This window comes from Aphelocoma coerulescens, chromosome 14 (genome assembly GCF_041296385.1).
Source record: "Aphelocoma coerulescens isolate FSJ_1873_10779 chromosome 14, UR_Acoe_1.0, whole genome shotgun sequence".
Lineage (NCBI taxonomy): Eukaryota > Metazoa > Chordata > Aves > Passeriformes > Corvidae > Aphelocoma > Aphelocoma coerulescens.
Genome location: NC_091028.1, coordinates 9103729 through 9126966, shown reverse-complemented (window position 1 = coordinate 9126966; position 23238 = coordinate 9103729). Strand labels below are relative to the sequence as shown.

General features: G+C 52.4%; 1 protein-coding gene across 2 annotated transcripts in view; it reads right to left on the bottom strand.

Moving 5' to 3' along the window:
• PKD1 (polycystin 1, transient receptor potential channel interacting) overlaps window positions 1-23238 on the bottom strand; it is a 79685-nt gene that overhangs the window by 34226 nt on the left and 22221 nt on the right. Inside the window, exons 2-12 of one of the 2 annotated variants that reach the window (XM_069030415.1) lie at window positions 13730-13801; window positions 13144-13215; window positions 11669-11838; window positions 8988-9656; window positions 8550-8733; window positions 5368-5582; window positions 4312-4424; window positions 4105-4231; window positions 2951-3228; window positions 1588-2313; window positions 428-559 (exon numbers count right to left, since the gene is read on the bottom strand). In XM_069030415.1, the coding sequence (XP_068886516.1) occupies window positions 428-559; window positions 1588-2313; window positions 2951-3228; window positions 4105-4231; window positions 4312-4424; window positions 5368-5582; window positions 8550-8733; window positions 8988-9656; window positions 11669-11838; window positions 13144-13215; window positions 13730-13801 (2758 nt within the window). The remainder of the gene's footprint in view (window positions 1-427; window positions 560-1587; window positions 2314-2950; window positions 3229-4104; window positions 4232-4311; window positions 4425-5367; window positions 5583-8549; window positions 8734-8987; window positions 9657-11668; window positions 11839-13143; window positions 13216-13729; window positions 13802-23238) is intronic. The other variant, XM_069030416.1, reaches the window with a different exon arrangement.

Sequence of the window (23238 nt, the reverse complement as noted above, 5' to 3'; positions counted from 1 at the left end):
GCATCAGGAGAAAGAGAACAGGACAGAGAACACAGGAGCTCGTGGGAGAAGCTTTGCCCTGCCTATGGAAGTCTTATGATGCATCCTGCCTCTGCCAGGTTCTGCATCCAGATCTCCTGTCTGCCAGGGCAGGGGCTCCCTGTTAATTCCTGCTAGGGAGGAGGGGGAAACACAGACACTCCATGAACAGAAAGGGGAACTTGGAGAAAAGAGGAGAAAGCAAAGAGGAGGAACACAGCGAAGTAATGTAAGAGTGGAAGAAACTATTTGCATTTGCAGGAGCAGCTCAGTGAGAAATAGCAGACAAGCTATGGTGAAAACCTCAACTCATCTCTGCCTTCTCTCCCTGCTGCTTTTCCTGAGGAGTTTGTGGGATGAGATGGAAACCCAGGGGTGAAATGGTATCATGGGAAAGGCCTTGGCTTACCGAAAGCTTGTACACAGCTGGGCTTTGGTAGATAACGTTGAAGACAACATTGTAAAAAGTGAAAGATGGCTTATCATCTACTGTCCATCGGAAAGTCACATCTGACCCAGCCTCCATCACAGGGATGTAGCTCTGAAAGGCACGAGAACATTTCACACTAGTGCAAGAGAAAAGCATTCCCAGCACTTCCCAGGACATCTCCAGCTAAACTGGAGAGGAAGCAGAGCCAGACTGGGAGGCCCCCACACCTGCAGTGCCCTCAGAGCATGGCAGAGAGGTGACAGATCATCTGTGGCTCTGCTGCTGATGGAGAAATGCAGACCCTGACTCCATAAATCCCCAGCAGAGCTGGGAGCAGACCCCACGCTCCCTGCTCCCACAGCCCAGCACTCCACTCCTGTGATCAGGTCTCTCTTGCTAACTAAAAAACCTTCTGAAATCTCTGCAGAAACAGCCTGGCTTTAGCTACACCTGTAAGCTGAGCCTCTGACCCTCGTCCAGGGATGGTGCCTGACCCAAAGGCTGAAGGGGTTGGACAGGGCAGGTCCCTCACTCCAGCAGTGCCTCCTGAGCAGCCTGTGGCAGCAGGAAGGGTGAGACTGAGAGGTGCAGGCACAGGATCTGCCAGAAGCAGCCAGAGCTTGTACAGAGCATTTGGGGCAGTTACTGAGCAGCTTCCCAGGGCTGTAGCTCTGGGGATGGGGGACTGGCGAAAACAAGACTGCAAACACCAGAGGAACTCCAAGACTTGGAGGGGTGAAACCTTTTTTCAGCTTCAGCCAGCTGATGTAAGGATTTAGCAGAGCAAATCTAAACACCTCAAGGAATGACTACTTCAACAAGGCAAAACAAGGTAAATACTGGCCTTTCCTAACACCCCTGGTGTCCCGGGGAACTGGACAGACAGTATTCTCTTGCAGGAGGCGCTGTCTTACCTCGGGGGGTCCAAGGGGACGTGCAGCTGAGCTGCCTTCCTGCTGGAGAGCACCAGCGCTGGTGCCACATGCTGTGTCTGCAGCAGCGCGGGCAGCACGGCCTGGCAGCTTAGCAGCAAGCAGTGCTCCCCTACCCCACCGCCCCCGAGCCAAACACACCCCTGACAGCTATAGGTGAGGGCCAAACCCACGAGGGATGGGTTCAGAGCAGCAGCAAACACTCACCACCCGTGTGTTCACCAGCACTCTGCTCTCGGGGTCGGGGGTGGCCCTCAGCCCGCGGATGGGCTCCTCCACCTTCACCGTGACCGTGATGTTCTGGGAGCTCACCGCGTTCTCCGCAACGAGCACGTGGGTGCTGATGCCCTCCCCGAGGCCGCCCAGCTGCACCACAGCAAACCAGGTGTCGTTGGTCTCCCTGGCACACAGCAGGGCCACGGCCGCCGGGCAGGTCGCCACAAAGGGCACGGTGCGGTTGTCCCCCAGCCAGCCGGCAGTGGCGTTGACCCCCGAGGACAGCTTGACCACGAGCGTGGTGTGGTTGGTGGGCAGGTACACCCTGGAGCCCTGGGGGGCGGGGTGGATGACGCGCAGGCCGGACACCCGGGAGGCCACCCGGAAGCTGCAGGAGAGGTTGGCACTGAAGACCCCGTTGTCCACGCTGGCTCGGACCGTGTAGTGACCGGGGTGCTCCAGCCCTGCGTTGTGGGGGCTGAGCACTGGCACCAGCTGCTCCTCGGCGTAGCGCACCCAGACAGAGCACACGGTGCTGTTTGTCCTGGGGGGATCCACGGAGCCGTCGGACAGGCTCGGTGCCCACTCGGAGGAGTTCCTTCTGTACATGGAGGTGGCACTGGGGTGGCACTGGAGGAACGACCCCGAGCTTGCATTGTGCTGGATACTGAAAACATCCCCGGCCCTGACAAAGATGTTTTCTTTTCGGAATGTGACCTGCAGAGAGAGGAGACATTCTTGGATTAATGCCTCACGTTAAGAGCATTCACCCCCAACTTCTGCCCAGGCAAAATGCTGGATTTCCTGCCAGGTGGGAACCAACAGAAATGGTGCAGATCCCAACACAGCACGGGGAGACTTCTCAGCACTCCACCCTCCTTGGCCTCTCTGAATCAAATGTGCCAACACAGAAATCAGCTTTATGCTCCATCTCCACTGTGTTAATGCCACAGGAACAGCCCATGGAATCTGCACAGCCTTTTCATGGAATCATGGGAGGGTTTGGGTGGGAAAGGAGCTTAAAGCCCATCCTGTTCCATCCCTGGCCATGGGCAGAAACAACTTCCACTATCCCAGCTTGCTCTAAGCCCTGCCCAACCTGGCCTTGGACACTTCCAGGGATCCAGGGGCAGCCACAGCTTCTCTGGGCAATCTGTGCCACCTGCTTTTGACCCTTCTGACCAACTGTGCTTGGCACAGGGGACTACAGGGAAACCATGGCCCATGTGACACTGGGCACATTCCAATGGACTTCAGTGGCTCCATCTGCCAAATGGGAACAACCCAAACTTACCCAAAGCCCTCAGGAGAAAACTGCCCCACTTACTCACTGGTTACAGCAGTAAACACTGACCTGATACTGGGAAGAGGGGCCAGCTGGTACTGTAAAGAAGAATTCCTTGAGGAGTTCATAGCTGGGCTGGCTGTCGTTGGGCTGCAGGGACCCAGGAGCAGGGCTGCTGCCAAGGGAACTGTTGGCACACTCGGTCCCATTGCAGCAGTTGTTGTGGGATGAGCACAAATTCGTCAAAGGACACCACTGGAAACCAGGAGGACATTCCAGCAGGGTCCAGTTCCCGTCATCCTGCGTGCTGGGGAATGGTTCTGTAGCATTGTTTTCCTCCTGGTAGTCTGGAAGTAGTGAAAGAGAAATCAGTGATCACCACTCTGATGAGTAACACTATTAATGCACTTCTTTGCTCCCAATTCACCATTTTTTCCACTTTGATGATGGCTCCACTCTTAGTAAAAGCTGCAACTGCAGCACATCCTGGTGCTATGTAAGGGTCCAGTTTTACTGGAAAAATCCACCAAGATCATTAAAGCCAAAGCTGTCTCTTTTCCAGTGAGAATGTACCAATTTGCACTCTAAAAGGATCTGTGCTCCAGCAAAAGCAAGTCCAAGTGAAAGCAAGAGCTGGCCTTGACATTGAAAACACATTAAGCAACTTTTCTGAAGTTAATGTTTCCATGTCAAAGTATCAGCTTGTCAGTGTCAAAAAAGATCCTTTTGTAACCAGCCAACCCTACCGCTACAACAAACATTCTGCTGCAGAATTAATTGTTGCCAAAACTGTGACTGTTGGGCTGTTGTACAAGGAGTAAAAGGCTTTTTAGATTATCTCATCCATCAAGAAGAATGGGCTCAGGAAAATGTTCTTCCTTGTTAACCCGCAGGGCCAGATGGACCAGAACACATTCCCATTTGACATGAGTTTTCACAAAGTAAAAAGTACAGCTCAGAAGATTAATGAGCCTCTACACATGGTCCTTACACTCACATTTTCCTCATGCATTTAGAGACATTTCTCCCTCTATTATTTTCTCCAGGGTAACCACTTCTCCAAGGCTTTCCAACCCTACTTGTTGATCCTGCACTTTAATCTCAAAAAACAGAACCAAATCTCTGAGTGTTCAAGGGTCAGAGGACCAGAGGGGCCACAAGGCCAGACCCAGTTTGATGGTGTCACCTCCAACAATCCCACAAGTGTTGAGGAGAAGCCTCACCTTCTCCATCCATCGGTCTGTGCAGCTGGAACCTCACTTGGACAGGCTGGTGCAGCTCCTGTGTCACAAACTCCAGGGCAGTGAGAAATCCCTGGTGCCTGAACACCAGCTCCGGGAACTCCAGCACCTGCAAAACACACACAGCTCTCACCTGCCCATGTCCCCAGGGATCCCTGGGCAGCAGCAGGATGAGAAAATCCCTCTCACCTCCTCAGTCTGCCATGGAGCTGCCGGCACAGCTTCGCTCACGTTCCTCACGGCCTCATGTGTGGCGAACACAGCGGCTCCCTCAAAGAAGTTTTCGGCATTTAGGAGAACTCCTGTTTACAAAGGAAATATTTGAACAAAGCCCATGAGACTCAACAAGGCCTGAGGCCATTCCCTCCACCCTGTGAAACTGCAGCAGGGCTTGGACCGCCCAGGAGTCTGTCCAGCTGTACTGGAGGAGCAGCTCTATAATCCTGTACCTTCCTTCTCCTTATAGGTGTCTCGATTTCTTTCTCATCCAGCACAAATAACATTTTCATTTGCAACGTTCAGCAATTTTGACTTCTAGGAACTGTGCAACCTTCCAACAACTAATGATTTGCTTGGAATTTCTGAGCACAAGGAATTTCTGAGCATTCCTCATCCTCCCTGTGCCCCTGGACTTTGTGGGAAATGTGGCCGTGACCAGCTGGTTTCCAGCAGTGGCAAACACTTGTGGCTCTCTGGGGACTGGGCTGCTGCCCCCCAACCAGGCCAGTGGCCTCTCTGGCCATGGCTTTTCCTTCTTCCCTTAATCTTCTGCCCTGTTTCACGTCCATTCTACTTCTTTTTCTTACTCCCTACACCGGTGTGGAAGGTTTGGGAAGCTGCATAACCATAAACCCGGACAGCACACACCACATCACACCTCACTTCATCATCTTTTGAGCCACCTACACAATGAAGGATACTGGGCCACCAAGGCAGCACCACGGCCTCAGATCCTGGCAGCAGCCAAGACTGCTCAAATAAGAGGGAAAAGCTATTTCCAGTGCTTTGCCTTAGACCTCTGCTCCTCTCTCTCCTTCTCATGGCAAAGACTGGAATAAGCCAAACTCTTCCTTTTGGGCTAAAGTTGGCTTTCTGGAAGTTGGGTTTGGGAATATTGTTGCAAGTCACACTTGTTTTTTGGCGATAGCCTGGATGAGCCTCTCCGTGCATGCCTCTTTTTCCATGGCAGTGCCAGTGAGGGGACACCAGCCCACCCTCGGTGCCAGCAGGGCAAGCAGAGCCCACCTTGTGGCTTGTACTCGCAGACGTAGCTGTGCTTGGCCATGCACAGGTCCGTGTTGCACTGGCCCGTCGGGCCCATCCGCACGCAGTGGTCAGCGTTGGAGGGATGGGGTTCTCCTGGCAGCCAGTTCTGACAGCTCTCCAGATTAAATCCTTCCCCTCTCTGCTGCGCTCCAGAGCTTGCAAAATCATTGAATCCAATCCAGACATCGAGGCTCCTGCAAAAAAAAAAAAAAATAAGAGGGGGGAGGGGGGATTTCAGGAAATCACGAGTATTAGAAAGAGCTGGGACAGCTGCCATCTATGGTTCTCTCTAAAAATAATAACAACAGCTCCATCAGGGTGTCATGGGCTGCATTTCATGAAGCCTTTTAATTATTAAGGAGTTTCAGTATCCACTCGACCACCAGAACCTCAGGAACAGTCCCTCCGCAGCACAGCACCGCTCTGCACCAGCCTTCCCACCTCTGTCCCAAGATCCTGGTGAGGGTGGGGGGGCCCTGGAACAGGGTGCCCGGAGAAGCTGTGGCGGCCCCATCCCTGGGAGTGTCCAAGGCCAGGTTAAATGGGGCTTGGAGAACCTGGAAGAGTGAGTGGAAGGTGTCCCTACCCATGGAAAGAGGTGGAACTGGACGAGCTTTAAGATCCCTCCCAGCCCAAACCATTCCATGATTCTGTGACCAGCAGGCTGACTTGAGCCTTACCCCGCTCCCAGCAGAGCACTCTGTTACCCTGAGCTGCCCACACTGCAGTTGAAATGACCCTCCCAGACTCTGCCAAGCCTGTTTTGAGTCATGACCCAAGAGAAATGATCTGGTCACACAGAACTGTCTGGTAAAGCTGAATTCCTTAGAAAATGTGTGCTTTTTCTGTGCAGACCTGTGGGATTTACCACCAGTCAATGCTCCGCTGCAGGTGGGACTGGCACCAGTGCAGGATCAAAGCTCAACAGTGCCAGGTCTGGGAGCTCCTGCTCTCCTGGATGCAGCTCCTGGAGCTGATCAGCTCCTCAGCCCCCATGGAAAGGCAGCAGCCAGAGGGGACAAGCAGAGGCTGAAGCACTGCAGGCAGCTGAACCCCCCCCCCCCCCCCCCCAAGAAACTGCCAGGCTCCTTTTAGGAGATAGAATGTCCCTGCCCCATTTGGAAACTGGCTGAATCCCCACAGAGATCCTGGTGGAAAGTGCTGAGAAGTCTCACAGTTCTGGAGAACTGTTTCTAATCGCACCCAGCAGAAAGGGAGGCATTTGTTCCATATTAACTTCTATTAACTTCTCCGTATTAACATCCTGCACCCTTCCAAGCTCTCAGCTCCTTCTCCACGCTCCCTCCTGCAGGTGGAAATCAATCCTGCCATGCCCTTGCCTGCCCCAGCGTGCTCCCAGGGTGGTACCACGGCTCTGCAAAGCAGACTGGGGAGATAACTGGTGATAAGTGGTGCCTCTCCACCCCCAGGCTCACGCCAGATGAAATGATTCATGAGGTCATGCTGAAAAATGATGACAAAAATAACTTGTTCCGTGAATCAGTAGTTTTCACTGCAAATGAGATTAAAAAATAAATAAGGGCTGTGTTCTGCTCCTGAACCACTGGCAGGGAATTAGGGAGAGCAGGGTAGGAAACCGCCTGCCTGCTGCCATCAGGAAAACTCAGTGGAGATTTTCCTTTTCTAATTCCAGCTATGATCTAACTGCAAGTCATCAGAAAAAAAAAAATGTAAGAAAGGAAGGAATAACTAAAAGACAAGCGTCTGCCTGGCTCCCACCCTGCCCCACTGCCCAGCACATTCCATTGCAGGGGGAACAGGAGGACTCTGAACACCCTCTTTTGAAGCAAGATGTGAGCTCTCCTCTACCTCTGAGGAAGGACTGAGCTGCCTTGCTGGGGCAGGAGGAGCAGAACAAGCCTGGGGAGGCTTGGAAGGGCAGAGGGGAAAAAAAATAGTGGGGTCCCCTGGACGGTCCCATCCTCTGCTTCTGCAGGCCCGGAGGGACCAGCTCAGCACATGCTGCTCCTGGGGAGGCCATCCCATGTCAGGAGCAAAGGAGAGGAGAGCTGCTCAGTGCCCTAATGGGAAACAGCTTCCTGCTTCTGTCATCTTCCCATAAGAAACTATGGAAGCTGCATGTTCCAAAATCCTGCAGCTCAGCCCATTGGCCTTTTCATCACCAGGGAAATCGCATTGTGGAGCTGCCTCCTTCATGTTTATCTGCATGGATTAATAAAATAAATATATGGACTAGAGGGGGCTGGGGAGGAGAGCGCCGTGGGGCAGCAGCTGGGGAACAGCCCTGTTCCCTCCAAGGTCTCATGATTTCTGTGTGCTGCAGTCCAGCAGCTCCACACGCAATTCCTGCCACATCCCAGCACCCAGTGACCAGCTCCTAACCCGTGGAGAAGGACAGCCTCCCTTCCCCAGAGCAGGGACCACATGTTTGCAATCTCAGCATCCAGCCCTGTGTGAAGGGAACAGGGCATGGATACAAGAAGGGGCTGTCAGCCCTTGAGCGGGAGCATTCAAAGCTGATGTCACACGCAGCTGTTCCCTTCCATGTGCTTTCTGGGACGTGTTTGTGAAGAGCCCATCTCCCACAGCTGCAGCTGGGAGTGCTGAGAGGGCTGTCAGGCCCTGAGAGCTCTCCTGGTTGTCCTCCCTCCCCCAGAATGACTGGCTAGAGAAAGGGTACTCAGAGGGGCGGATTTAATCAAAGGCTGACACTTGCAGCACTCTCTGTTTATAAAGCCCAGTCCTGAGGTGGAGCAGATGCTGCTGGAGAGGAGCACTGATGTTTCCCAGGATGAGAGACAGGAAGGGGAAAGGTCTGGGCTTTGGGCTGCAGCCATGTCTAAGGGCACAAGATCCCTTTTCACGACATTTCAGAGGCATCCACAAACACAAACACAGGGTACAAGAAGCCCACGAATCTCTCAGTTCCCAGCTGTGATTTCCAACCATCCTGCCCCATTCCTCTTCTTCCCTCCACAGCCTTTAAGGAAAGAAGCCAAGTCCAGCAAGGGCTCAAGCTCTGCTCGTTCCTCCTCCTTGTTCAGCAGCCTCACTTCCATCATGTCCTCATACTCAGCCCATGCACAGCGGGACCCTCCCTGCAGACCCCTCTGCAGACATGCCCTCAGGAACCCAAAATCTGTCCCTAGGTGATCCCAATCCTTCCCCTCCTCACTCACCTGATGACATGAGCAACCAGGAAGCTCTGGATGTCGGGGCTGCTGACAAAAGCCAGGTCCCCATTTCCAAGCTCCTGGCAGTGCCGCTGTGCCTCCAGCCACTCTGCCTTCTCCACCACTAGCTGGTAGCAGTGGTTATTTCCCGGGAAAACCAAGCCCTCAGCGGGGCACATGGGGTGAACTGCTGCAGAAAGAACAGAGGAGTGATGTCCTCTCTATGGGCAACACATCCCAACCCAATCTGGGCAGAGAGGCTCCAGGAATGTCCCAGGCCTGAAGCAACAAACCCCATTGCTGTTAAAGCACCAAACACTGCTCAGCCAAGGAGCAAGGAGTGCCCAGAGGAGTCATCCCTCACCCCTCACTGGGAGGGGAGGCCAAGGGGAGGCCCAGGACCCAGTGCCAGCCATCCCAGCACCCCAAGCCAGCCCTGCTCACCCCTGCCCAGCTCTCCAGTCTCCGCAGTGATCCCATACAGCACCGCGAGCCCGGTGCCGCCCCTATTGCGGATCCGGATGTCCAGGCTCTCGTTTGTCATGACCAAGGAAGGACATTGCAGTTCCAGCTGTTGGGGTGAAGCTACCACCTCAATTTCTGCCTGCTCATATAGGATCCTGGAGCCCACAAGGATGGTGGCAGTGACATTGTACTGCCCGGGTAAGGCATAGGTGTGCACAGCTGTGTGTCCAGTGGTGTTGAGAACCTCTGTCTGGTCCCCAAATTCCCACAGTAAAGTGCTGACAGCAATGGGAATACTGACATTGAAGAGCACGGGCTGGTGCAGGCTGTACCGGGGCTGGAGTCCTGTGAAAGACACAGGCAGCTGTGCCTGGAAGGGCGAGGGGACAAATGAGGGGCCACCACAGCCCTGCCCAGAGAAATGCTCAGTGCAAAATGGCAAACAGCCGGAGGAAGAGTTTGTCTCATGGGCAGTTCCACACAAACACTGCCCCTGGGAGCCGAAACCTCCATACTCCTGGTCTTGAGAGTAACAGAGGGCACTGCAGGTTTCCTCGGTGAGGTTCCCGGAGTGGACAGACGTGAAGAGGATGACAAGCTCAGCTTCTTCGGTGTGGTTGCCTGTCAGACACGTGATGTACTGAGCTCCTGCAGGACAGAACAGAAGATCCTCTTGCAAAACAGACACTGGGATGCCACGGACTGGTGAGACCCTCCAAGAGAACGACCCCACACTCCTAGAAATGGAATTCCCCTGCGCAGCTCCTAGTCTGAGCATTTCCTTTTTGAGACTTGCCTGGGAAGTCTTTAATCCCCCAGCAACAGTTTCCAAACTCTTTATGCTAATTAGTGATGACAGAAATAACAAGCCAGTCACACAGATTTATGGAGCAGCATCACTCAGTAAATAAAACAGGGCTTTGGAGAGCCCGACACTCCCATGGGACATGGAGCTGCCGAGTCTGACACTCAGAGGAGCCCACAGTGAGACCATGACAAAAGGGTGTCCTTTGCTGATACCCTGGCTTGGTCTGGTGCAGAATGTTTCACCATGTGCTGCCTGGGACCTCCAGCAACAAATCCAAAACCAAACATGCTTGGGCAGTGGCACACTGGGGACACAGGGGAGATACTGACAGACTCTCCACCAGGCCTACTCCCTGAGGCACCTTGCTCCATGGGGAGAGCCAAGAGCTTCCCTCCTTGCAGGAAAACATGGTGCTGGAGAGGAGGGCAACGCCAGGCCCAGCTGCACCCGAGGGGGTGCAGGGATGCCCACGGGAACAGCACGTGCTGGCGACAGGGAACAGGGACACACACGTGCATGGACACAGAGCCACGACAGCCCCAGGCCCAGAGGAACAGCTCATTCCCCTGAGTGTCATCCCCCCTCTCTGGCTTGCACGGGGTGGGACGTTTCCCTGCCACAAACACCCAGGCAGGGCCTCTCCCTCGGCCTCTGCCCACGCGGCCTGGCCACGTTTGCTCCGCTGTTGCTGCTGGTTGCTACAACATCTCCCCCAAACATCTCAACAGCTCCAGTCTCGTGCGATCTTCCCAGATCAAACCCATCCAACTGTCCAGCTTCCTCCACAGCCTTCCGGCAAACACTGAGCCACTTCTCCTAAGAACAGCCCCTGGAGAGGAGCACGGCATGGGAACTGCTCTGTTTTCTACCACCAGCCTGGTCATTCTTCATCCCCTGCCGGTCACTAAGAACTGTCAGGAGCTGGCAGGCTGTCCCAGCCTACTCACATTACACTGAATTACCCAGAAGGCAGCCTCACATGATTGTTTCCACACTGGCTTTAAGTAGTTCAAGAGGCAACAACTGATTATCAAGAGCAGTAACAGTGGCAAGTGTTTTTCCCTTTGACAATTCCTGCAAGATGCTGCAAGCTGGGGTAGCTTTGCTGGGGGAAGAGGAACAACCACCACCCGGATTTTGGTCCTGGGGAGCACTGTGCCTCACCAAGCAGCTCAGCTGCCCCCCCCCTGCCAGCTCTGGGTCCCTCAGCCTAATCCCTGCATGCTCCTGTCACACAGCTCTGGGTCCCTCATCCCTGAATCCTTCTGTCACACAGCTCCCAAATTAAAGGAGATGCCTGTTGCCTGCCATAGGGAGCCCTTACTCTCCCTCCCTCTCTCTTATTCCGGGATAACCGAACATCTAGGCAGGATTAGCTTTCTTAGGGCTCTCCCTTTTCCAGTGAATCACTGCCTGACATTTCTCCTGGCCAAGCAGTCAGAAAAATGCCCCTGGAGCAGGTAGCTGTAGATCAGGGCAGTGTTCATTCAACACTCCCAGCATGGAGCTCTGTCACCTGCAAAGACCCAACTCAGCATGTCCTCAGGTGCCATCACCTCCCATGAGGTTTCAGTGCTTGAAGTCAGCCTTTTCAAACCCTGGGAGAATGAAAGCCTGAGGCTGCAGGTCACGGAGCCAGTGTCCTGTGGTGCCTGGTCTGTGATGAGGGCTAATCTCAGCCCTGGTGTGACTGACTTGATCCTTAAGGCACCAGCATACAGACTGTGTGACCAACACCTGCTTAATTAGATTAGAACTGGTGACTCGAGGTCTGAAGAGGCCGATGTGATCCCAGCTGCCCCTGGGCCCATCACTCCTGTGCAGTCACCTCCACCCCACAGCCTTTCCTTACCACAGGTGGCATTGAGGAACACGACATCGAAGAGGGACAGGTTTGCCACCTCGGGGGGGTGGGCACATCTCGTGTCCAACGCCTCAAGGACTCTCACTTTTCTGTCTTCCACCCAGCGGGGCAACCAGGACAGTTTGCAGTCACATACAAATGGATTCCAACTTAAGTTTCTGTCAGAGGGAGATCAGAACAAGTTAGGGATTAATGTGACATGTGCTAAGCCTTAATTACTGCAGTGTGCCGAGCCCTCCCTGTTCCCATCTGTGCCACTCCACTGAAAGGCTTTGGAATAACTGGGAGGGGAGTTAACGAATAGGGAATCAAGCAATAATTAACGTGATTTTTCTAGAGGCTAGAATTAGGCAAGTACTCCAAGTACTTTTTTAACTCTACAAATAATTGTTGCAATTAGAAGCAAATGACAGACACAATCATATATCTAAAATAACCTGTCATGCAAGAGCCCCTGGGTATGAGGGCAGCCTTTCCTGCTCAGGAGACTATTTACAGCTCCATTAAAAAACAGCTAAGAGAATAAAATTGATCTGTCAAAAAAAGAAATGCAAAGTCAATGATAATCTTTCCATGTGGCAGTTCAACGAAAAGATGGAAACTTTAATTGCAGCTAAGCTTGATCCAAATTACAGCCTTTGGCACTCAGCTGTGAGCAGGACAGAGCTGGAGCTGTGTGTGGAGCTGATGCCAGCAGGGCTGGGTGTTTGCAGGGCTGAGCCCTGACTTTGGGGCTGAAAGCACCAGGCCAAGCAGGGACAGGCTCCCTGGGACACAGCCCACAGGGCCTTTGTATCTCTATCCAGAGCCACTTGTGAGCCAAACTGCAAAGCTGAGAATGCTCTTTGTGTCCTGTCCTCAGGGAGAATGTAGGGCTGAGTTTTTCTCTCGCTTGCCAAGAAGGTTTGCATGGGGTTAATCCTTTGGCTCGTCCAGAGGCAGAACTGCCATTTGTGCTGTGACTTCATGGATCTCTTCCAGAAATGTGTGGCTTCCCCGTAACATCAAAAGACTTCAATTAAAAAACAAAACCTAAACACTTGGATCACTTAGGGACAAGTGACTTGAATACCTCAGTCAGGACCTACCATGCTGCAGGAATCACTGGATCCTCCAGTCTCAAGGTGTGACCATGCAAACAGGACCAGAGCATGGTCAGAGACAAGAACCTCAGCAGAGCTGGCGTGGGAGAGAAGCAAGGAAGACAAGAAGGCAGCGGCAGAGATTGGAGATATCCAGGAGACAGAGGCACAGATAAGGAAGAGGTCAGGACTGAAGGACACCAACAGGACCCAGGAGCAGGACACAGCTTGAGAAAGAAACTGGAGACACCCCAAAAGGCAGCTGCTTGGATGCCCAAGATCTCTCCAAGTCAGCACAGCCTCCCACCCCACCACGAAAGGAAGGAATGTTTCAAGGAAAGGTCTACATAAAGAACTGGGAAACAAAGACGATGAACTTACATTTCACTTAAATTAAATAAATTATCAAATATTCCATCTTCTAATGTAGAAATCTGGTTGTGGCTTATATCTCTGTAAAAGAGAGAAAAGTTCATCATGTTAGAAGCGACTTCCTTGTCACTGCAGCTTTTCCCTGTGAGGGCGCTGAGGCCCTGGCACAGGTTGCCCAGAGAAGCTGTGGCTGCTCCATCCCTGGGACTGTCCAAGGCCAGGCTGGACGGGGCTCTGAGCAGCCTGGGATGGTGGAAGGTGTCCCTGCCCACGGCAGGCAGTGGCACTGAATGGGCTTTAAGGTCCCTTCCAGTACCAATACACATTTTAGAATAATTCTCATTCTCTGACCTTGAGCTCCTCTCCATCCAGCAGTACAGAGGGTCAAATCCTGCCCAATTCCAAATGCCAATAATTCCCAAATCACCAGACTGAGCAGCTAAAGGCCTCGAGGAAGGAGCCCACAGACAGGACCATGTGGGGCTCGGGAAATGAGGTAAAGCAAGAACGAGGCAAAGCAGTGCAACATGAGCCAGGGCCCAGCTCAGACATGCTGGGGGCACTGGGGGGACTGGGGGGCACAGCATGTACTTACAGCTTCGCCAGAGAAGTCAGGCTTCTGAATAGCTCAACATCTAAACCACTGATCCTGTTATTGGAAAGATCCCTAGGGAAAGAAAAAAAAACATTTTCAGCCTTCGTTCAACCTTGTTTTGTCACACTTCCATCACCAGACCTCAGAAGAGCCTCTCTTCCAAACTCCAGCCAGAAACCCAACTGGAAATTTGGTGTGTTGAAGGCAGAGCATTTTTCCCAGCCAAAGAAAACACCTTTCCCAAAACCATAAAGGACTTGATGCTCATATAACCTGGAAATAGAGATCAGGAGTCTCAGGATGTGCCTCCACTCTGCAGCACACCTGGAGCAATTACTCCATGCCACACGTGGTACTAAGTGTGCTGCATCGTTTAAAAGATATTCAAGTCTAATCTATGTTCAAAGAAGTCCTTAAGAAGTAATTTAGACTCAAGTAGTAATTAACTCAGAGAAAAATTTATGATGAACTTCCAAGTGAGTTTCTCGTGCCAAAGCCCTGATCAGTAATTACACAATTGATGTGTCAACTCTACATTTTAAGCATCTTTTTGTCTCTCTTTGGAAAAGCTTAAAATGGAAGAAGCAGCAACAAAGAATATTTTCCATTTGAAATCAGGACAGATTGTCATTCTAAAAGGAATACTGCTTAAAAAAATCTCCAGTTGCTCCCAGTAACACCAACAGCCTTCATCTCATCCAAACTAAACTGTCCCTGTCCAGCCCAGCTCTCTCCTCACCCACCATCCTCCTTCCCAAATTTAAATGTCACTCAGAGAAGAAGTGAAAGTTTCACTCATCAGCCTCCACTTGTTCCCAATTAACTTCACTATTCGTTTTCAGACAAATCTCCTTTGGCCTAAACTTTCTTTTAGCAGCATCAAAACACTTATTCCAAGCCCATATGATGGTTCTTATCCTTCATGGATTTCTGGCAGAGCTCCCAAGAGAGGACAGGGCTGGACACACTTTGCCACCACAGCCGTTCTCCTGCCATCTCCTTTCTCACTTTTTTTCCTACAAACACCTCCTCTCCGTTCTCCTGGCTGTCTCACCTCTTATTTCTACCCCCTAATCAATTATTTCTTGGTTTGATCTGACATTTAAACTTCATTTATCCAAATGAAAATAATTCTGCCAAACTGGCAGGAAAATTACGTACGATTCCAGGAAACTGGGGATAAGTAACAGGGATGGATGTCTCTTTAAAAGGTTTATTTTCCCTGATTTTGCTGTCTGGGAGTCCTTTGCCAAGCTGAGACTGGATTCAGAAGAGTTCACCAGCAACACCAATACAGAATCCAAGAAATGTGCAAAATAAAAGTTCAATAAATACATTAAAAAAAGGATGCTAACAAAAATATCCAACCACTCTAGCGATCTCTGTCTCGGGGCAGCTGGGACAGCAGTGGAGGAGCACAGAGCATCCCTGGCTGAGTCACACTCTACACAGGGGACAGCAAAGTCACCCCCAAACCTGCTCCCAGCTCCCCCTTGGAAGACAAGCACAGAGACAGCTCAGACTGGAATCCAGGCTGCTGCCAGCCAGGACAGACCCTTCCTTGGGGAAGCCCCAGCTCCACTGCTCCTCGAGCATTTTCTGTACACTGAAGCCCTGTCCCTGCACCCTCCTGCACCACTGCACCTGTGTGGGAAAGGACCAGACCACCAAGCAGCCACCTTACAGGGAGCCCAGTGAAAATATTTCCCTTCTCCTCTGAAATACCTGGAAGTCGCCCATTTAGTTTTTAGGCAGCACCTCAAGTCCAAGGAAAGGAAATGGGAGTTTCAGCTCGGATGCCTTCCTGCTCCTCGCCCAGACAAGCAAAACCTCCAAAACAAACCATTCAGCTGCTACAAAAACAGGGCTCTGCCATTTCCAAGAGCCTCTTCCATGGTGTTTCATGGTGCAAGGGGAGGCTTGGGAGGGTGTCAGGACACTCGGATCCTGTCTTTGGGGTGCCAGCACTGTTGCGTCTCACAGCTGGAGAGGGCTCCTGTGCCTTGTCCTCCTTTATCTGCTGATAAAGGACCTTGGCTGCCATCCTGCACACTCCACAGCCCAGCTGATGATCAGGTGTGATCAGCTGAGCTCACCCATCTGACCCACAGCCCAGTGTGCAGAGATGTTCCACCTCTGGGATTCCCAGGGGAGGGCTGGGGCTCAGCTCCAGAGGCTGTAATTAACCCAAACCCCAACATTTTGTCACACTTCACTACAACTCAGATGCTTCCCAAGGATCCCAAGCCCTTGGTTCCCGCCCTCTGTCTCCCACATTCACAGACGCTGCTGAGCTCCACCCAGGCCAGGCACCAGCTGGCACCCACTGGTACCTACAAACGAGGGCCAATTCCCTTGCTGCTTCCTTGCCTTCATGATCCCATGAGGAACTGGTATAAAACCTCTCAGCTTTCACCCTCCCTGACCTCCTGGGTGCCGAGCCTGCGAGGGAAGCAGAGCTCCTGTTGACAGGACAGCAGGGAGAAGTGAGGAATGGTGGCAGATCCAGCGCCTGCCACCTCCAGCCAGGAGCCGGGGAGCTGCCTGCTGCCTTCTCCCACTGCTCCCTCTCCAACGTGTATGGAAAATCGTGTTATGCCTTCCTGGCATAGAAGAGGTGGCTGTGAACCAAGCTGGGCTGCAGAAAAAAAAATAAACCAGGAAATACTGAGCAATAAAAGCCAAGGCAAAGGCTGTGGGACAGAGCTCAGCCTGGCGGTACCACAAACTGCCACGACTGTATTTTCCCAGCCCACTGCCAGGCCGGAGGAAATTCAGAGCAGGTTCAAAGCAGAGCTGAAGCCAGCAGCAAACAAGGCTCTCCATTGACATTCTCTGCACACGCAGCCTGCTGCCCTCCTCTCAAGAAGAAAGAAAAATGCAGTTTCCTGTGGCTCAGGGGACTTCAGGAACACGCTGTGCCTCCTGGAAAAGGGCAGCCACGAGTCACAACTTCTCAACATTTTACACCTGTAAAATGGAGCCATGCAATGCCAGAGGCTGGGAGGCTTCTCCACATTCTGTGGGACATGGGGCATGAAAAGTCACCAAAAATTATAGTACAAGACACGAACGGTGTTACAGAGAGCTAGCTCCCCACACAGCCACGTTCCACTTATCTGCCTAGCAAAGGCAGAGATTCAAACACTTCTGGAAAAGGGAGTTGGTTTTGGGAGGAAGGTGAAGCTTTGGAAAATAAGGGAATATTTAGTAATGAGGGCATCAACCTGAGCCTTGGGAGCCTTCAGCTCCATCCCAGCCCTGCTACCAACTCCCTGTGTGATGCTAGCTGCATCCCTGAGCCTCTCTGGAGCTGTGGATACTCACAGCCCATCTCCTGGAGAGGGTGAGGATGGATCCATCACAGACACCACCGGCCCAACCTGCTCCCGATGGACTTGGGGAATACTGGGGGAAAAAGCATCACGAACTGGCTCCTTTCTCAGCTGCTGCCCTGCAGCAGTGCCGATGGAAGAGGGAGGGAATGGGAGGGCTCGGTGCTGATGGAGGGAAGCAGGAGGGAGCAGGAGGGCTCAGTGCCACCCACCCCATCCCTCGCTGATGCTCAGAAGCCCCCCCAGTGCCAGCCCAGGGGTTATTCCACTGTGGTGGCCAGACTGGTTTTGGGGCACTGCTGTTTGCTCCCTCATTCCACAGAACATGTAATGTTCGGCACAGTATGGGCGGCCCCGCTGCCAAGCCTGATGTCATGCTCTCATTATGTCATTTGTGGGCCCGCTCTGCCTCCATCTCACAAAAAAGGAGGGAGGGGGAGAGAGGGCAGCGCTTCCCCAGCCCTTTTGGTGCATGGAGTCCTGCCAGAACAGTAATGGGAAAAGCATCCAGAGATGGAGAAGCGTCTGAGCAAGAGGAGCCAGCGCAGCTTGGGCAGAGCACGGCGGGGCCGTAGGAGAGAAGCTCCAGGTCTGTAAGCCGTGATCAAGGCTCAAGGTTTCTGTGGGGCAGTGAAGCTCCAGAGGTGCCAGGGAAAGACAGCTCCCAGCAAAGCCCAGCAGTGCTCCCACAGTGCTCCCATTTCTCACCCCATCATGCAGGTTGTGGCTGCCCCTGGATCCCTGGAAGTGTCCAAGGCCAGGTTGGACATGGCTTGGAGCAACCTGGGACAGTGGAAGGTGTCCCTGCCCATGACAGGGGGTGGCACTGGATGGGCTTTAAGGTCCCTTTGAACCCAAACCATTCCAGGATTCTATGAAAAGCCAGGCTGCACTGTTCTACACCCTGAGACCAGTCAGGACGAGGGACAGAGGGACATGTGAGATGGCTGGTGAGACACAGCGAAGCCCGGAGCTTCCAGAGCCTTCCATCACTTGCCAGGTCCATAAACTGCCCAAGAGATCCCCTGCACAGCCCAAAAGCTGCCTCCCATGTTGCCATGGCAAACACTTCCCTGTCTCCAGGAACAAAAGGCAGCACAGAGCTGATCCTGCCTGACACACAGAACAGACTTTCCAGAAAAGAGCAGGAAAAACTCTGTGTGCTTTTGCCCGCCTGAGCCAGGAAAAATTACAGGTTTTTGCTGATCTGATTCCTTTTTTCTTCGTCTTTTGGCTTGCACCCCTCCAAGGAAGCACAGCAGAAGCAGTGTGCAGAGGTGAGGATAAAGATTATTTCCACAAATGGCTATGGAAATACGAAAACCCAGGAATTTTCCTGTGTGCTGGGCATGGGGAGCAATGCTGTGGTCCTGCAGTAGGGGCAGGGACACCCTGGCTGGTAGGAACAGTCTCACCACTCTCCTGCACCCGGAGCTCTCTGCCTTTCAACACAGACAGGAGGGAAACAGCACACAGAGATCTTCATCACCAGCTACTGGTTTCAATCATGCTGAAGCAGGGATTTTCCAAGGCCAAAGGATTCCAGCTCCACCACACATCACCCCCAAGAGCTGCAGCCCAGCACCAAGAGGGGCCTTTCACTGGTGGCAGGCAGCTGTGAGCACCCTCATGTCCCCGAGGCCGTCACAGCACGATGACAATTTATTTGTTCATTTTGAATTTATGAGTTTCAAATGCTGGCCCAAGTCCTTGGCTCTCTCTGAGGAATTTGCCCCAAAAGACTTTTCATAAAAATTCATCTAAAAATGGAATATTTATCTTCTTACAGCAAAATCCTAACTGTTGATACGAAATGCAAGGCGAGATGAGCATCTTTGCAATGTTCTGTACACTCTGTGTTCTCCTGAAGAGAGTAAAGCACTCGCAGTATGCCCTCGCAGGGCAGCTGTGCCAGGAGCAGACCCCAATGTCTCTCCCACCTCCTGCAGGATCACGAACAGGTCACTCCATCACTGTGGGCTCCCTGAGCAGGGGGATGAAGCAACACTCCTCCCTTACCTCACTGCCTTGCCTCATCCTGCTCAAGCCTCCCCCTGAGCACCAGCACAAGAAGACTCTTGGATTTGTAGGAGTAACTTGAAGGTTGGGGCCACAGGCTCTTCACAGCTCAGGAAAAGGGGTTGTGAGAGCCTGTGCTCCAAGACGCAGGGAAAAGACTGAGCTGAGAGCTTGGGGCACCCCAGGTGACACAGTCCCTCCTACATTCCCTCTGCTCCTGTGCCCATGCCTCATTCCTGGAGCAAATGGAGGAGGTGAGGCTGCAAACACCTGCAGGATGCGCAGACAGGGCATCCCTGTCACAGCCAGGGTGTCCCACCCACACCCAGACCACCCCCACCATGATCAGAGCACTGCATTCCCAGCTGTGGCACCCCTGCCACAGCACGGGTGTCCCAACCACGGCCAGGGTGTCCCAAACACAGTCACTACATCCCCATCACAAATCCTCACAATAACCAGGGCATCCCAACCCTGGCCAGGGCACCCCCACAAGGGTTGGGATAAGCCCTCCCTCCAGGTGGGAGCTGTCTGCAGAGCAGCTGTGGCTCCAGGAGCAGCTCCTCGCATCCCTGCAGCCAGCAGCTTTCCGTAAACTTTCCCAAATATGGTTATGAAGCCGGAGCAGGGATGGAGCCACTCGCACAAAGGGGATGTGTTACCTCATGCAGCGACGTCATGCTCTGGCAGGGCCATCCTGGAGGCCATGGCATCATGTGCTCCGTCCCTCTCCCCCTGGCCAGGGGGCTGGGAGGGGGCTCCCAGGATCCAGGACCCGCAGCTCAGCTCCTCTTGCAAGTTATCCTCACACTGAACTGACTTCATCTCCTCACTCCCAACACCCAAACAGTGCCAAAGGCAAGACAGGCACTGGGGTGTCACCAGGGGCCTCCAGTGCTTGGGGAAGCCAGGAGGGCGCTCAAGTGGGGCAGGGAGAAGGATACAAGGATGGCCACCATTATGAGAGGTCCCTGCCACCTTCTGAGCCATCCGAGTGACCAGGAGCTGGCACTGACCGGGGCTGGCGCCGGCCATGGCCCTTCCCTCGCTGCCAAGAGGTGACTTCATGTGGCACAGAACAAGGAAGAAACCTCAGGCATCACCCAACCCTGCGACACCACAGCCAAGGATGGGAACAGCAGAGACCTCCAGCTTGGGAAAGCAGCAACCCAAATACTGAAATCAAGCTGATGTCCATAATTAGCGCCGCACGTAAACGAGCTGTCTGCAGCTCCAGCCAGGGAAATGTCAGCCCTGCAAGAACACATTTGTTTCATGGAAAGTCTGCAAAGCAACCGAAGATGTGATAAATCCAAGTATCTCCCCAGCACACGTGGCAGAGCTCAAGCAGATCCTATTAAGATGCCTGCAGCCCAAATCCTACTGCTTTCCACGCTGATCCCCACTTCTTCCCCCAAAACACACCTGTCCCCATGTTCTGTGCCACTGTGTGCCAACACACAGCAGTTCCAATGCCCAGCTCTGGTCTCCTGAAAACCCAGCATGTTTCCAAGTCAGCATGTTGGGAGCCCAGGGACATTTGATTTTACCATAAAAAGGGAGCCCTCTGGAAGCTGTAATTTGGGGATTACACAACTGAGCTGCTCAGTGCTTAATCTTCCTTGCACAAAGTAAAGAGTTTTCAATAAATGTTTAGGTATTACTGATATTAATTCACCACTGGGACAGGGAATGGCGTAGATAATCCTTGTGCCCTGGCTTTTTATTACTTAATTTGTATTTATTTTATAAGTGAGGCTTTTCCTTGGACAGCTGTCCTCTAGGGAAGTGAGAAATAATAAAACCCCAATGCTACTTAGTCCTAGCACTGTAAATTCTGCAGTACACAGCAAAGTAGCCACAGGCAGGGTTCAGGGGATGGAGGAGGCTCAGGATAATGCTGGACTGATCACAGGGATGTGTCACTGAGCTGACATGGGAGCTGGAGCCAAGGGACATGAAGAACTCCAGGAAGTCTTCTCCAAAGCACACGTCCCATTTGCAAACACTGGTGAAGTCTGAATGGCCTGTTCCTTGGAAACCTTCTGGGGTATCTGTGTTTTGTATCCCAAAAGGAACAGGGGAACAATTTGGGCATCACTGATACAGAATGAGAGCCACGAACCAGGGACTGCCTGATCCTCTGAAACATGGGGAGATCTCTAAAAACCTTCATGCCACTTCCAAGCTGAATTCAGAGCACAACCCAGCTGACAGAAGGTGAGACTGATAAGGCAGTATCAGATCAAAAGCAATTTCTTCAAACAGGGAAATAATTCTCTCATTTCTCACAAGGAACAGTCAGTGTGTTGTCAGGCACCAGCACCGGCAGCACAAACAAAGGAAAAACAAAGCCACAAGCAGCAAAACACAGTCCTCAGAGGGGACCAGGAAATCCTGGAATGGTTTGGGTGGGAAGGGACCTTAAAGATCATCCAGTTCCACCTCCTGCCATGGGCAGAGACACCTTCCACTAGCCCAGGTTGCTCCAAGCCCTGGAGTCCACAAAGGATTGAGGATTTAGGAGAAACAGCAGCAACCAGGCAAAACCTCTTTTGACAGGTAAAGCAGACACGCAAAGGCACATAGGCAAGTCTCATGGCCAAAGCCATGAGGTGGCTGAAGGACAGTGTCACCACTTCCCTGACTCCCTCTGGGTGTGGGGTGAGCTCCTGCTGTGGACCTCCCACTGCTGGAGCAGCACAAAGCTAAGCAGACCAAACTGAAAGCATTTTTGGCCATTTCCTCCTGAGTTATTTGAGAAGTTTGAGCTCCAGGCCCTGTTCCCAAATTCCCCAGCCCATACATCCTGCAGGGCACACGGAGCAAAGGGATGGGGACAGCACCAGCCTGGCTCCACACAGACCTGCCAGGACTCACCTCAGTGCTGACACGGACACAACTTCCCCTTCCCCCAGTCCCCAGAACCGGACTGTCCCTTCCCACGGCAGGTAACGCTCCTCAAACCTTTCCCTTTCACAGCTGACAGTCCCAATCTGTTCAACCTTTAGCTAACAGCCCCCTCCAACACCTCCAAGTTTTCCAGGTTCCTGGGTGGTTGCTGAAGAAAAAGTTTTGTGTCTATTTTAGCCCTGTCTGTCACTTGATTTTCATCTCCAATATGTTTTACCAACAACACTTCATTTAAGAGGCTCCCCATTTTAGGCTCTCACCAACATCCTTCAGCTCCAGCATGGGATGTTCCCTGAAAATAGCTGATGAGGAACAAGACAAGAAGAAAGGAAGCCCCAAGAAGAAAGGAAGACCCACTCAGGTCCAGGCCTGGCAGAGCACTGTCAATGATGGAGGTCAACTTTGAGCAGGATTTTGCAGCACAGCCTGTCTGGAGAGCTGATGAGCCTCTTGACTTACCTTCTTCCCCCCCAGAGGGAAAACTCGTGGATTGGGGGCCATCAGATTAGTACTTGGTATGTTTAAAAGTAGCCCAAAGTAAACAGTGCTGCTCTGTGATGCTGAGCACAGCCCTGAGTTCACAGCCACTGCCTGCGACAGAAAATCCCCAGAGCAGGAGAGCTGGGAGCAAACAAAAAGCAAAGTGCAGCACGTTCAGGCCCCCAGACCTGGCCAAACCACGGCTGCAGCACAGTTCAGTTGTGTTTTCCCTGCAGTCCTGATGTTAGGGCTGCTTTCCATGGTTTATCCCAACAACTCAAACACTGCAAATCATCAGATTCCACACACCAATTCTTGCGTCAAGCCCAAGCAGGCAGCTCCCAGCCTTCCAGAGGATGTTCCCATCTCACATAAAGACTCTGAGAACCATTGAAAGGTTTGGGTTGCAAGGGACCTTAAAAGCAGGATGGGGCTTGAAGCAAACTGATGTGGTGGGAAGTGTCCCTTCCCATGGCAGGGCATTAGAACTGGATGGGCTTTAAGGCGTCTTCCGACCCAAACAATCGTCTGTCATTCTATGAAACATTCTGAAGACAGTGTTTAATCCCTTTAATATCTATAGTGTTGATTTTTTCATTCCAATTCCTGACAAATACATGTGACATTGAGTCAAACTCAAAAATTTGACTCGGAATTCAAATTCTGACTTCTTGCAGAAGTCAGATGTGTATTACATCAACGTCAGCATCTTCTGCTCCTCCATCTGTAAAGTTACTTAAAAGGCAGAGGTTTGGGAGATGA